Source organism: Peromyscus eremicus, chromosome 2 (genome assembly GCF_949786415.1).
Source record: "Peromyscus eremicus chromosome 2, PerEre_H2_v1, whole genome shotgun sequence".
Classification (NCBI taxonomy): domain Eukaryota; kingdom Metazoa; phylum Chordata; class Mammalia; order Rodentia; family Cricetidae; genus Peromyscus; species Peromyscus eremicus.
Genome location: NC_081417.1, coordinates 66,235,217 through 66,250,925, shown reverse-complemented (window position 1 = coordinate 66,250,925; position 15,709 = coordinate 66,235,217). Strand labels below are relative to the sequence as shown.

The following is a 15,709-nucleotide window of genomic DNA, read 5'->3' as shown; positions in this document are numbered from 1 at the left end:
TGTAATGACTGACGTCTATTACAACAGGTCACACAAAGATAGTCATTCAGCCAACATCTGCTGTGAGCCTGTCCCTGAAAGTGGAAGCGAATTCTATGAAAAACAAAACAAACCAAACAAAAAATCCTACACATACACAAGAAAATAAGAACCCTTTGTCATCAGGGAATTTACACGTTAGCTGGGGAACCAAGAAATTTACTTTAGAAGTAGACAGAAAGTATTTTTATGAAATAGGTTTGCTAAAGATTAAAATTATTTACAAACAACAAACTTGGGCCAGACCTGAGGAAGAAACAGGAACTAGAGATAAAAAGGGCTTTCTGTATTGAGGTAATATAACTGCACAAAGCAAGGAAGAGCTGAGTTTTCAGACACAGAGAACTTCCCTGAAGCACAAAACGTGAGGCTCATGAATGAACTAGAACAGTCAGTGCAATCCCAGCAGCACAGTTGGATAACCTGACATCTACCTCTGGCCACCACCGCACACATCGCCTTCACAAAGCGTCAACTGTGCAGAGGAGAAAGACCACAGCAATTCCAGCAGCAATGGCTCATGGTGCAATCCCAGAACCCATGGGCCAAATGGTAAAAGTCAGGTTTACAAATTTACTTTTGAAGCAGACTGCCATGTGTCTCAGTGTTCCCAGCATCAGATGTGTGCCAGCTAGTCTTATGTCAACTTGACACAAGCTAGTTATCTGAAAGGAGGGAATCTCAATTGAGAAAACGCTTCCATAAGATCCATCTATAGCAAGCCAGTAAGCAGCATAATATTGTTTTCTGGCTTGAGTTCCTACCCTGACTTCCTTCAATGATGAGCAGTGATATGGAAATATAAGCCAAATAAACACTTTCCTCCTCACTTGCTTTTGGTCACGGTGTTCCATCATTTAGTAACCCTAACGAAATGATAACTAATTCAAGAAGTCTCCATTGTAACAAATGCGCTTTCAGTTTCAGTACATTCCAGGTATAAATTCATCTTACTATTTTTTTGTACCATATTAAAAATGTCATATACAAAACACTGTAAACAATATAAACAGAAAAAAGCTATAAGCTAATGATTACTAAATAGATAACAACAAAATCCTTAATCTAGTGGCTAATGATGGGCCACTTTCCAAACAGAGAAATACAATTCGAAGAAAGCGTCAATTTCTCCTCCTATAACTAACTAGCTGGCTTCAGAGCACGGTGCACTCTAAGGAGAGGTTTGTCGTTTCATTACTTACTGCTACTTTCATCTCCATACTTGTAAATGCAGGTTGGGTTGGCAGGACACAGCACTGAGAAGGTGGGAGGAACAATATCTAATATATGTTGATGGTAAGACAACCTATAACACAAATAAGAGCCTCAGAAAAGGTCTCACATTTTAGTCTTTGGTAATACTCAACTTGCCCAGAAAGCCAGGATCCAACATCTCAACTCAGTGGACAACCAGGAAGCAAACGGGGACAAAGTCCTTCAGGTCTCTGAATGAGTTAGCACAGTGGTAAACTCAGGCCTGCTTCAAAGTGTACTGACTAGTGGGGGCTAGGGGATCCACAGGTCTGCTGGTGAGCAATGGGAAGTGGTGGCGGCTTGGGTGAGAGGGTAAGGGTGGCATGGCTGGGAGGCTGGTTGTGACGCACCAAAGAAATACATGGAAGATAGTAAAAGCCAAGTTTCTTTTGTAAATACTGATAAAGTATTTACACATCACGTTACAGACGGAGGATGGCAGGAGACAATATTGGGCTGGATGTGAGAGAGGGATATACCACACCCAGAGAGAAAAGGATTTATAGATATATAAAATTTGTGTCTTTCCCAAAGCCTAAACCCACCTATCCTCAAAAAAATACACATTAAGAGCTCACATCACAGTTCCCCCAAAGCATATCCTATTTTTAGAAACTAAAGCTTTCTAAACAGATGACTGTAGGGGAGGGCTAAGAAAACACAAATTAGAAAAAAAATACAAGCTTAGAAAATGAGAAAACGCTCATGATATCTTTTTGGCCTAATTCACATAAAATCCAATTGTAGCCCAAATCCTGATTGAAATGTGAGGTGGACGATGGACGCTGAACAGCAGGATTTAAGAAAGAAGACTGCAGTCTCCTTCAAGAGACACGAAGAGACCCACATCAAGGAGAAAGTACCAAGAGCTTACCTCATGCATTTTTCTAGAACTTCTCTTACAAACTTTGGTTTGGGACTTTCAAGGTCCTGAGTAAGACAATCTGACCTAAGGAGGAAACGTGGCTTTATTAAGTTCATATACATAACCTTTTGTATATAATCATCATTTCCTGGCTTATACTAGGGTCTTTCTACCCATTATCTCCTCCATATATAGTAACTAAATATCAATAAAATAAATACTGGAGACAACAGACTTGTTTGTTTTTGGTTTATCAAGACAGTCTCCCTGTGTAACAGCTCTGGCTGTCCTGGAACTCTAGCTTTGTAGACCAGGCTGGTCTCAAACTCAGAGATCTGCCTGCTTCTGCCTCCCAAGTGCTGAGATGAAAGGTGTGTGCCACCACTGCCCAGCACAACAGACTATTTTAAAGTGTGTTTTAAGTATGCAGGTTCTTTTGTGTATGTGTATATTCATGTGCTGTGCACACACATGGAGGCCAGAGGGTAACCTTGGGTTCTTTCCCTGGTGCACCCACTTTGGTTTTTGAGACAGTGTTTCTCACTAGGCTGGCCAGCCAGCGAGCTTCAGGGATCTGCTAATCTCCATGTCCCCAGTGCTGGGGTTAGAAGCCATGCCTCCATGACTGGCTTTAAAAAAAAAAAAAAAACAAAACAAAACAAAAAAAACCAGGATCTAACTGTGTAGTACTGGCTGGTCTGGAACTTACTATGTAGACCAGGCTAGCCTCAAACTCACAGAGATTGATCTGCCTCTGCCTCCTGAGTGCTGGGATTAAAGGAGTATACTACTATGTAGGGCTCAATGGTGGGCTTTTTAACATGGGCTCTGGTGATCAAACTCGGGTCTTTATGTTTGAGTGGCAAATACTTTACAGACAAGGAGATCTCCAATATAATTTATCTGAATAAGGTAGGATAAACATTATACTTACCAATCTTCCCAGCTCCAACGGAACTGAAAGTTACTTAGATGATGAGAAAACCAATTAATAAACCTAAATTGGGGAATAGGGCAGGGAAGAGGAGAAAGGAAGAATGCAATTTAGACCAGCAATTCATATAATCCTTTATACAGCTAAACTGTCTTATGTGCACACCCACACACCTGTAGCTCTTTGACTGTTCTCTTAGCAAAGCCTCTAACTCGCTGTCTTATAGTCCCCCAGTTATCTCAGTTCTCCTAATGGTGCATCCTTTTATTCTTGTTAGGTAACAGACATAATTTAAGCTCATACTTTGTGGAAAATATTTATATATGATTCTCATAGCTGTGAAGGAGTATACTATTTTTCTCCTGTAACTGTTGATGAAATGGAAGCAGTAAAAAATATTGTAGTTAAACGTTAATAAATAATTTACAAATGGCAGAACCAAAGCAAGCCTGTCATATAGTGCTGGGAATTGACCGTGGGCTCCTGGGAGAGCAGCCAGTGCTCTTAACCACTGAGCCTTCTCTCTAGCTCTTAGCTTCCTATACTGTGACCTTGTCAAAAACTTTACTTCTTCATTTCCATGTTTATGTTGTATGTGCATGTATATGCAGCACCAGAGGCCACAAGTGTTGGATCCTCTGGAGATGGAGCTGCAGGTGGTTGTGAAGTTGCCCGATGTGGGTGGGTGCTGAGAACCAAACTCAGGTCCTCTGGGAGAGCCATCTCCAGGCCCACTCGACCTTTTCACGACAGCCTATATGCACAAAGTCCCATTTGAAAATATACTTAGCTCTCTAGACAGCAGACATCTTATAGTGTTAAACAGTGCTGTGAGGCCATAAGAGCACTCAAGATGTTTACTGATTTGATATTTTATTAGAGTGGAGACACCAGAAGACACTTTCTTAAAGCACTACCCTCAAAAACCTGATTTCAATCATCTTAATTTTTCAAAGTCACCGACAGAGGTAGTCACCACTGGTAATTTTTAATACAGAATTAGGGTAAAAGATATGGCAATTAGACAACTATTCAATTCTTCCTCCGATCTTATTTGGAAAATGGACAGAAGAAAAAATCTAGTTGGTAAAAGTAGTCACACAGACTTTTCCAAAAGAAAACAGTGAGAATGCAATGACCACGCTTGCTGTAACAATCCAAGACACGTTTTATTTATTTATTTAAAATAAATGGAGTCTCAGAGCTGCAGGTTTGAAGATACTTCTCTATAATTACTTTCAAAACAGATAATCTATAAATGTTTATATATAATGCAGTATTAGATTTCTCATTCAGAGGGAGCTTATCTTAGACTTACACATGCAATGCAGTAGGAGGAAAAGTCAGATGATGCCTAAGCGCCAAGTGCTTCAAGCAGGAATTGGAGTTACAGAGAAGCAAGTGTGGGCATCTCTAGACTGAAACAGACTGGAAGCCACAGTGTTCTAACAAGCAAGCTATCACACAAAGGGGTTTTGGAAAGCAGGGAAAAATCTGGAAATCCTTAAGACAAGTCTTCTGACAAATTCTTGAAGGTACTAACATAACCCTTAGCATAGAAGTAACCAATGCTGTACCTGTCTACACACGTAGTACTCATCGTGTCCAGACGCATGTACAGCATCTCAGTTGCCTGTGCGAGCTGCAGATTGAAGATAAGGAAAACTACTTTCCGCTCTCCTTTCAAATGAGTTGTGATGGGAGGGAGAAAGGAAGAGAAGATCATATCATCTAAGTCTTTATCACTAAGAATTTGTGAGTCTTTCATCCTTTCACATAACTGATCTTGTTTTTCAAGTTTTAAACTGCCCATTATGTGCAATAAATCTGACTGTATCCACATCTGTGAAGTCAAGATAATATTTTCATCATCTCTACAATTTCTTTGTAATCCACTCCTTCCTCAGTCATTCTAGACCTCTCCCCAAGCATCCATCCACTAGACCTCTCTCCAAGCATCCACTAGACCTCTCCCCAAGCATCCACTAGACCTCTCTCCAAGCATCCACTAGACCTCTCTCCAGGCATCCACTAGACCTCTCCCCAAGCATCCACTAGACCTCTCTCCAAGCATCCACTGGTCTTCTGTCACTAGAGGATTTTTGCATTTTTTTAGAATTTTATAAAAAATAGCATCATGTTCTGTGAATCTGTTACCTTTCCTTCAGCATATATTATTTTTCAACTCATGTTGTTCATTGCATTAAAAACAAGTCCTTTTTCTTGCTGAATTGAATATTATCATGGCAAGGAAACAAAATTTGTTTATCCATTCATGTGTTGTTGGACATTGAGGTTGTTTCTGGTTTGGGAATATTAGAAATAAAATCTATAAGCATCGTGCCCAGTTCTCTCTAAAACCTCATAACATCTTTTAAGAACAAAAACCATCATGACCACAAAAAAAAAACCAAACCAAACCAAATAAACAAACACAAAAATAAAAACTTTTTCTAAAAACTGTAGCAACTAGTAGCAACAATCCATCTTTAAAGAAAATTCCACATGAAATAATTGGAGATGGAAGTTTAGGACATACAAAAGAAATGGACACCAGAGAATGATAGGTACAGCTATATCTAATGGATATCATGTATAATTTTTTTTTATTTAAAATGCCAAAAAGATAAAATAAACATATTTGAAATTGAAGTGTTCTCTGATCTTTTTATTTTCTGAAAGGAAGGTCAGAACTGGTAGGAGAAAGGTATGTCTGTGGCATGTGTGTGCGCACAAACACACATGGGGAGGGGTGTATGAACCAGCAGAGGACAAAATGCAGTAACAACTCAAGAGACAGACAGTAGAGAAGAATAAAGTAGGCGTGACAAACAGGGCACAGTCGAGTGGCAATGTCAGGCTGGAGAGAAATAGGGTGGTCATGAGTCACACTAGAAACCTAAGGATGCAGAAGGCGACAAGAAAAAATATCTTAACTAAAAGAAAGTGGTTGATACTTACTAAAAATCAAAAAGCATCACGGATCTATGTGGAGGAGGAGGTGGAGGGACTGTGAGAGACAGAGGTGGAATTATTTCATGTGGAATTTTCTTTAAAGATGGATTGTTGCTAGTGGTTGCTACAGATGCAGCATCCTCCAGACACCAGGGCTGGCACACACGAACTCAGAGGCTGTGTCAGCATGCACAGGACTGCACAGGTTCTGATCAGACACAATCCCAGCACTGACAAGGGGAAGGGACACAGAGCTGACCCCAACCAAGGAACTATTTGTAATCTATACCTGCGGAAAGGGAAAAGCAGTTTTATCCAGGAGTGCCACTGACTATATCAACCACACTTCAGGGCAGGCCCCATGTGCAGGAATAGCTGGCCAACCTAAAACAAACTCCATGGTTTTGTGTGTGTGTGTGTGTGTGTGTGTGTGTGTGTGTGTGTGTGTGTGTGTGTGTTGTTTTAATATTTTCTTCTTCCTCCTCCCCTCAAAGTTTGTTTGGATTTTCAATTTTTTTTTTTTTCTTTTTCTGTTTTTGTTTTAAGAGAGACATTAAATTGAGTGGCTAGGATTTGGGGAAAGTTGGAGAAAAGGACAGAATATAATGAAAATATACTATATGAAAAAACTTGGATGAAAAATGATCTAGCCTGGCAGCGGTGGCATATGCCTTTAATCGTAGCACTCGGGAGGCAGAGGCAGGTGGATGGATCTCTGTGAGTTCAAGGCCAGCCTGGTCTACAGAGTGAGTCCCAGTCCAGCCAGAGCTGTTACACAGAGAAGCCCTGTCTCGAAAACCAAGGGGGAAAATATATATAAAATAAAAACAAGGCATTTTAAGATAAAAGCCATGTAACAAATAAGCTAGAAGCACTCCAGAGTGTTAAAAAACTTACTTCACCAAGGGTACAACAAAGTTGAGCACCAAATATTGACAAAGCAAAATTGATGGAACTAGAGAAATGAGCATACCCACAGGTATAAAGGGAGACTAATATCATTCCTAGTAACTCATAGAAGCAGCACACACACACACACACACACACACACACACACACAGAGACACACACAGAGTTACAGATATGGAACTATTTATTAAAATAATACAATCAATGGAACTTATCTAATGGGCTTATAGAAGACCTGAAGTCCTGAAAAGGCAGAATGTACGTTTTCTTCAAATAACTATTGTTTTATTTTTATTTATTTATTTTTTTTTAAAGATTTAATTTTTTTATTATGTATACAACATATGACAGCAGGCCAGAAGAGGGCACCAGAACTCATTGTAGATGGTTGTGAGCCACCATGTGGTTGCTGGGAATTGAACTCAGGACCTCTGGAAGAGCAGTCAGTGCTCTTAACCTCTGAGCCATCTCTCCAGTCCATAACTATTGTTTTAAAAGGCAAAGGAGCTGGGCACTGGTGGTGCACACCTTTAATCCCAACACTTGGGAGGCAGAGGCAGGTGGATCTCTGTGAGTTCAAGGCCAGCCTGGTCTACAAATGGAGTTCCAGGACACCTAAGGCTGTTATACAGAGAAACCCTGTCTCACACCAAAACCAAAAAGAAAAAAAAAGAAAAGAAACAAAGAACAAACAACAAAAAGGCAAAGGAATAGCTTGGACATGGCCTCAAACCTGTAATTCCTACACTTTGGAGGCTGAGGCAGGTAGATCATCCTGAGTTTGAGGCCATCCTGGGCTACAGAGTACGGCCCTATCTTAGGAAACAAACAAAAGGCAAGGGAATGCTAACACCAGCTTTATTAGTGTGATGTGAAAGGAGCTGATCCTGCTGGGAGAACAAGGAGCTTGTAAGCCATAGCAGCACCTTCTATTTAAGCAGGGGATGCTATGTGTTAACTTCACAAACATGCATTTTGTCCCAAGTCTTATTTACTTAAAAACAAAGTAAATTAAACCATTACTCCTAAAACCCAAAGCATAGGAACATAAAGGTGAACTGAGAAAAGATAGCTCCATAATGCAATCTTCTAAAAAGCACAGCCAAGGGCCATACATTTAAAAACACAAAAGGATACAACTTGGGGCAGAGAGCCTGGCTGAAGTTTGCACAGTTCGATGAGCAGTGTAGTGTACATTACATCGACGTGAGGGGGCGCTGGAAGCTGAAACAGCTCTGCAAAGATCACCTGTAAAACACCAGAAAGACCCACATATTACACCCTAACCCTAAACTCCATGACACCTACAATGGAAAAAGAATTACCTTTTATCGCAAAAAGCATGCTTTCCGATCTACAACTGAACAACACAATAAACACCCCCTTTTTCTACTTCAAGCATCCACTAGGTGAAGGCTGCTGTGACCCACACTGCTGAGACAGATGTACACTAGTCATCCATCCTTTGAAGTCTCAAAGGTAACTGAGGGAGACACCGTATCAAGGGGCTCAACCCATGGAGCTGCATTCCTGTGGGTATTGAGAATTCTTAGTGGACCAGGGTTCAAGACGGCTGAGCATTCTCCACTGCTACTCACAACAGACCCCACATCTTTTTGGCATGCTATTTCTTACCCCTGCCTAAATGTCTAAAGCCCTAGTTGGCATTCTTTCCTCTTAATGCATGAGGAATTCTACACAATTTTTTTTCAGATTTAAAAATACGACTTAGAGCCATGTGTGGTAGCACATGCCTGGAGTCCCAGCAACTCAGGAGGATAAGGCAGAAGGGTCACGAGTCCCAGGTTAGGTTGGGTGATATGGTGACACCCAGTCTTTTTTTTCCCTCCTCTCTGGTTTTTTGAGACAGGGTTTCTCTGTGTAGTCCTGGCTGTCCTGGAACTCTCTTTGTAGACCAGGCTGGCCTTGAACTCAGACCTGCTGCCTCTGCCTCTCGAGTGCTGGGATTAAAGACATGTACCGCTTAAAAGGGGGATGGAGGGCAGAGGGAGGGAGGAGGCAGCTGAGGCCAGCAAGATGACTCAACAGGTAAAGACTTGGAGCTTCAATTCCTTTCTTCCTTCACCAGCAAGGCTAATTGGCGATGTCCTTGCTTCTCTATTCCTTCTCAGAACCTGGTAACAGTGAGGACAGCACAGACAAACAAAGCCAGGAGAACCTGTACAGTCCTCAGACAGACTGGGAAAACCAGAGTTAGCACCACATGGAAGGCATACCTCAACTATGTGGTAGTTCAAGGGGATCTTGTTCTTCCCTGGATAGCTCACCAGCTGTGCGGCACTGTAAGAAGTGTGATTTCAGTTAGCAAGTGTACAAAGATACACACGAAACCCAACAGTTTCAAATGCAGTGAGCTTAGCTGACAAAAACCTTGCTGTGATGTTCTAGTTTCAGTTATTTATTAACATGGTATGAACTGTTTGTCTTATACACAAAAAGGAAACTAATAAAACCAGCACCCGAAGATCTACTAACTCAGCACATTCTTACAGGTGGTCCACTCCTAACTACAATATTTCTTCTCAAAATTGAAGCCAAAACCTTCCAGCTCTATGAAAATTTATTAACACTTAGATTTCTAAATGTTAAAAAAAAAAACAGAAAAACACATTAGTAAGCTTTAATTTCCATACATCCAAACTAAGTCCAGCCTACTATTCAATTTTAGCATATATGGAATGTATGTACCTGTGTGTGCACGGATAGGTATGTGGAAATCAGAGGTCAAGAGGTCATGTTGAGTGTCTTCTTCAATTGCTTCTCCATCTTACTTCTAATACAAGGCCTCTCACTAAGCCTGGGATTAGGGACTAGAAAGAGGGCTCAGCAGCTAAGAGCACTGGCTGCTCTTGCGGAGGACCCAGGTTCAATTCCCAGCAACCAAAAGGCACCTCACAGCTATCTGGAACCCCATTTCTAAGTGATTCAAAGCCCTCTTCTGGCCTTTGAGGGCACCAGACACACAAGTGATATATAGATACACATGCAGGAAAAATACCCATACACATAAAGTATTTCAAACAAACAAAACACCTGGGGTTCATAGACTGGCTTAACTAGCTGGAGAGCAATCCCTAGGGATACTCTTGTTTCAGCATCTCCAGAACTGAGATACAGGTGAATGCCAATTGGGTTTACATGGGTGCTGGGCACCCGAACACTGGTCCTCATGCCTGCTAGGCTATCTCTCCAGCCTTACACACTCCAAATGGTTTCCCACTCCCTTTAAAAGTACCATGGAGAGAATCTCACCAAGTTTTCCTTTCCTTCCAGTAGGATTTTATGATGCAGTGAAGATTCTCCTCTATGACAAACCTCTCCACTGAATGACTCCCTGGCATGACAGGACCCTGGAAAGAAGACCAAATGTACTCATGCACAGAACCACAAAACAGATTTCTTTCCTTTATTCAATAAATACTTTCATCTAGGACTGAACTGTCCTGTTAAATACCTACCACAGAATCAAGAGTGTATAGTGCTCCTGAGACATCAAATACCCACCAGGCCTATTTTACAAATCAATTAAAAACAAACAAAAACAAAAACAAAAAACCCCACTAACTATCTATGCATCCATCTATCATGTGTGGGGAATTGGCTGTCTCTCTCTCTCTTTTTGTTGAGATAGGTTTTCTCTGTGTAGCGTTGGCACCTTTCCTGGATCTCGCTCTGTAGCCCAGGCTGACCTTGAACTCAACAGAGATCTGCCTGCCTCTGTCTCCCAAGTGCTGGGATTAAAGGTATGCACCACTGACACCCAGCTCTGGCTGTCTCTTTTTACCATGTGGGTCAGCCAATTATGATGGAACTCTGGTGTCAGACTTCATGGCCTGTGCGTTTATCCACTGAATTATCACCCAATTTCTAAGTTGAAAAAACACCTTTTAAAGACATTATCAAAATACAGAAGAATGCAGTGTTTCCATTTTGGGACATTTACACTCTCTGCCGGGGGAAGGGCAGGCAGTGTGCAGCACCAGCAGGGAGAAAGACATCCCAAGGTCAAATTCTTGTTTCCTTTGCTGTAACTAATCACAGAGACTAAATGGCATGAACATAAACTAGATTTTCAGTTGATAAACCTAACAGGTCATCATGTAATTTTGAATCAAGGTGCTTTCTCATTATTTACTACAGCAAAGCAGATAATCAAGTCCTCCCACCACCAAGCCTCCCAGAAGGCTGGACTACTGAACGGGAACCAAGGCAGGTGTTAAACCGATCCTCATCAAGCCTTTCCCACTACCACTCTAGTCATGTTCTGTCTCTGGGCTGAGCCAGGGAGAAGAGTTGAAAACTCAAGACTGAAGAGCAGTTGTACTGCCTGGAAGGGACATTTGGAATCTCTGCTTTATTTCTGTTTGTATTCTTTAAAAAATAAACAACAACAACAACAAAATTGAAACCAAACCAAAGTCCTGTGTGTAGCATTTCACCCAAAGACAGCTGATTCTCTTTATACTCCCCTTGTGCCAAACACAGACTTTACAGGTCCACTCGTGGAATGCATGTGTTCTTTAAGTCATTTGGTACCCGTAGCTAGTAACCTGACATGGGCGACCAGAGTAGATGCCAGGCCAAGCATCTTATAATGCAAGGATGGTGCTCGTTCACAAACACATACCCTGGAAAGTCCAGTGTTGAGGGTTAAGGTTGAGCTGCTTGCTACATACAACAAGGACGGAGCAACAACAGTTCTGGTACTTTAGCTGGCTAAACTACTTTCCAGAAACAATCTAGTAATCATATGCTTGCTGCCTGGCTTCAAGACAGACACGTACACACTGAGATATAAAATCATTAATGTGTACTTCAAATGTTAATTTTTACTTCCAATATTCGCAATAAAATCACATTTTCCTGTCAAAGGGTTGCCAACAATTTGGCTTCATAACAAAAAAACACTATAAAAAGTATTTAAAAACTAGAAAGTTGGAAGGTTGACAAAAATATTTTTAGTAATTGTACAATGAGTAACTTAAGCTGAGTTATTTAAAAATATGGGCAATTTAGAAAAGGAAGCATTTTCCTTGGAAAAAATATTAACAATGACTAAATAGGACTGGGGTGTAGCTTGGTCAGTAGAGTACTTGCTTAGCATGCCTGAAGCCCTGGGCTCCATCCTTAGCAACAAATAAACCTGGGCATGGTGGGGAATGCCTATAATCACAATAGAGGCAGCGGCAAGAGGATCCAAGTTAAAGGTCATCTTCAACTGCACAGCAAGTACCAGACCAGCCTGGGCTAGATGGACCCTTCTCAGAAAATAATAACAACACAATAATGTTTAGCATAGTGGCCCACAAGTACTATCTCAGAGTTCCAGAGGCCAAGGCAGGAGGGTTGTCACAATGAGAACAGACTGGGCTACAAAGACAGACACACACTAAATAATAATAATAATTAGCTAAACATGGTGCCTGGGAGATGGCTCAGTGGATACTTGAGTACTGTACTTACTGTACAAGTATGAGGAACTGAACTAAACACCTCCAGAATCCACATTAAAAGCTATACCAGGTGGTACATGCTCAATTGGGCAGGCTCAATATAGGTAGATTTCATGGGGCCTACTGGTCAGCTATATAGGTACAATGGTGAGCTCCAGGTTCAATCAGAAACCTTGCCTCACCAAACAAAAAAAAAAGGTGGTAAGCAACGACAGACAGTTGAAGTCAACCTCTGGCCACCCCCACATACACACACGACACCCTGGACCCAAACAGCTAAAACTGAGCATTCACATGAGACACTGTTCATTTTCTACATGTGATTCATACTATTATTGTTCCTTTGGGGACTGAGGCACAGGAAGTAAATAACTCACTCATGTTCCCAGGTAGTATTTATATTAAAATGCTAACCAACTTGGCTTTTGACTGGTAAACTATATTGTCTCTCTTATGAGCATAACAAATTTTTTGCCTAACAAGGTGATAATAGTTTGCTGAATCAAAGCATATAATTGATTTTCATCAATCTTCTTATGATAAAAAATTACTGAAAATTAAAAGGTTATTTCAGAGCTAGGATGGTCAATGTGGTAGAAGCCTGTAATCCCAGCACTTGGGAGGCTGAGGTAAGAGAATTTGTGAACTCAAAGCCAATCTGGGTCCACAGAGAGAGACCCTGAAAAAAAAAGAAGAAAAAAGAAAAAAAAACAAAGCATCGAGAGTGTAAGTCAAAGGAAACTAGGTCCCAAGTACAGCCGCAAGCCCGGCCTTCCCGGACTCGGGGCCACTGACATACCTCGGGGTCATCTGTGTAGTCGAACATCCTGAAGATGACCCTGGGCATCGGGTACTCCGAGTCCCCCGTGTGAGGCGGGGGTGTGAAAGGAGGCAGGTTGTGCTGCAGTGCTTCACAGAGGATGCTGTCAAAGGCAAGGTAGGGTCTTACGATGTGCCTTTCCTGCCACCGGTCCTTTTTCAATTTCTGAATCTGGGCCCACAAGCAATCTAAATACTAAAAAGAGATTTTAATATTTAATATAAACATTTTGGCTAGACAGTACAGAAAATGTCTACTCTCTAAAATACGGGACAAAGTAGACTAAGATGGTATTTCATATGATAGAAAAGAATGGCATTAAGTTTTTGTTTTTACTGAAAGATTTTAAATGCCATTCCTGTGCCCACACTTGGCACAGCGTGCACGCTGAGGCCAGGGGAACTTTTCAAAGGTGTGTTCCCTCCACTCTGTGGTCTGGGGCTCTCCCGCAGGCTGCCTCTACCTGCTGAGCAGCCCCACTCTCCACTTCTACTCCAGCAGCTTGTTTTTGGAAGCACATTCGGGGCCATCACCTCTGCTATTTTTAAAACTGAGTATTTGGATATAAAACGTGTCAAGTCTGTGAAAATCGGTATTCTAAAAAGCAAGGGCTGTTTCAATTACATTCTAACATGCATTAACCCTCTGCGCTCAAGACCCAGAGGAAATGAATTCCTCACTGGAACTATTTAGAAACCTAGCTAAGATACACAAATGCAAGTCTGAGCATTTTTAAAAATTGCACTTTTACTTATTTGTGTGGCCCATGGGCCATAGTGCATTTTCAGAGGTCAACTTGTAGGAATCACTTTCCTCCTTCTACCTGTGGGTCCTGGGAATTGAATTAGGGATGTCGGGGTTGGTGATTCAGTTCGGGCATGTTACAGAGACAAGAATCTACTCAAGAGTTGTGTGTATAACACCAGATGAAAAGCAATTCACCTCTTCTTGTGGATGTGGTTTATCGGCAGTCCATACTTGTAACATGGGCACATGAGTCTTCTGGCGTCTTCTAAAGGTAAAAATGAAAATCTACACTTAGGCTTTAGAAACATAAAAGACACTCAACGGATAGCAACATTTTTGATAATGATCATCAAGATAATAGGCACATCTGTATCTCAAACACTGGTGACAGAGGGGTTAATTGGTACAATCTGGAAGAATATATCTCTGGAAGACAATGTGACAATTTCTGTCAAAGTTTTAGTTCTGAATCTTCACCCAACAATGTCACTTCTATGAATTCATATCACCATAAATATACCTGCACATATTATAAGCAGACATACACATATTATATATTATATATACAATAATGTATACTATATATACAATAATATTCCCTGATACTTATGTATGGTAACAGGAGACTGCATAAGCTAAATATCCAGAGAGGGGACTAATAAAAAGAAACATTAAAAAAAAAAAAGAAGAAGAATACCATGCTGTTAATAAACCCAATCTGATGGAACCACATACTTTCATACAATAAATTCAAGTTAAAGAAGAAGAAGAAAAAAAAACCCCAAAAAACACATGTGAAAAAGTATATATGCTGGATTATCATTTGTATAAAATCAAGTATATATATTCATACACACACACACACACACACACACACACACAGACATATAAAAACGTCTTATCTTTAGTTGTCATGTTTATTTGTACTAAACAAAGCAATTAATAGTGGTATCCAAAGAAGTATGACAAAATCAATCTGTGAAAGCTAAAGGAATACACAACCATTATCACTATCATGTTGCAAAGCAATTAGGCATGTTTACTAACAAGGCTCATTATTTGATTGTATCTAACAAGATAAAGCAAGTTTTTACACTGGCATGGGAGAAGGCTATGGCTTAGGATTAATGTGTAGGATGAAATAAACCTATGTCCCAGGGCAGTGCTCCTACTCTGAACACATTAGTAGCCTGGGCAGAGGTGTAATTTTTTTTTTAAGTGCTGGAGGTGACCTTTAAGCATACAAATACTATAACACTAGTGGAGCTATCACACCACGGCATTCTAGGCCTTTCACCAACATGTGTGAAAACTGCTCAGCAGACACAATACCGGCTTCTTGCACTAGCAAAGTACTGAGATCTTAGTGAGTTATGCAGCAGAAGAATAAAATTTAATAGGGAAAAATTTCAGCAACTTTACGGTTTTGTTTTGTTTTTTAAAAAAATGAAACTGAACCGGTGTTATTGCTAACAGAGAATCTAAGACATTTATCAGTAGGCTATCTTTATGCAAACAACAAAGAACCTGTGAGCTGTGCCCTTACTTAAGATAACTTTCAGTGTTGGAGAAGATGCGGTCCATTTCTGCATCTTTCTTTTCATATAACTCTTTTCCAACCCAGGGCAAAGATGACAGAAACGCATACACATACCAATCCCGTCGCACCTGAAGAAAGTTTAGAAAGGTAAGTTAAAAAAATGCTAATTGTA

The 15,709-nt window shown here is 40.7% G+C and overlaps 2 protein-coding genes across 3 annotated transcripts in view; one reads left to right on the top strand and one right to left on the bottom strand.

The window, feature by feature from the left end:
* The window catches only part of Xpa (XPA, DNA damage recognition and repair factor), a 42,857-nt gene extending 31,579 nt beyond the window's left edge, over positions 1 to 11,278 (top strand). The window contains exon 6 of the mRNA XM_059254300.1: positions 10,254 to 11,278. Within this exon, the coding sequence (XP_059110283.1) occupies positions 10,254 to 10,303 (50 nt within the window). The 3' untranslated portion in view covers positions 10,304 to 11,278. The remainder of the gene's footprint in view (positions 1 to 10,253) is intronic.
* The window catches only part of Ncbp1 (nuclear cap binding protein subunit 1), a 41,577-nt gene that overhangs the window by 9,130 nt on the left and 16,738 nt on the right, over positions 1 to 15,709 (bottom strand). For both annotated transcript variants that reach the window (XM_059254291.1, XM_059254292.1), the window contains 10 exons: positions 15,544 to 15,665; positions 14,193 to 14,262; positions 13,230 to 13,445; positions 10,230 to 10,327; positions 9,194 to 9,257; positions 8,094 to 8,204; positions 4,670 to 4,734; positions 3,093 to 3,155; positions 2,168 to 2,242; positions 1,242 to 1,345 (listed from right to left, as the gene is read on the bottom strand). In XM_059254291.1, coding sequence (XP_059110274.1) covers positions 1,242 to 1,345; positions 2,168 to 2,242; positions 3,093 to 3,155; positions 4,670 to 4,734; positions 8,094 to 8,204; positions 9,194 to 9,257; positions 10,230 to 10,327; positions 13,230 to 13,445; positions 14,193 to 14,262; positions 15,544 to 15,665 — 988 coding nt within the window. The remainder of the gene's footprint in view (positions 1 to 1,241; positions 1,346 to 2,167; positions 2,243 to 3,092; positions 3,156 to 4,669; positions 4,735 to 8,093; positions 8,205 to 9,193; positions 9,258 to 10,229; positions 10,328 to 13,229; positions 13,446 to 14,192; positions 14,263 to 15,543; positions 15,666 to 15,709) is intronic.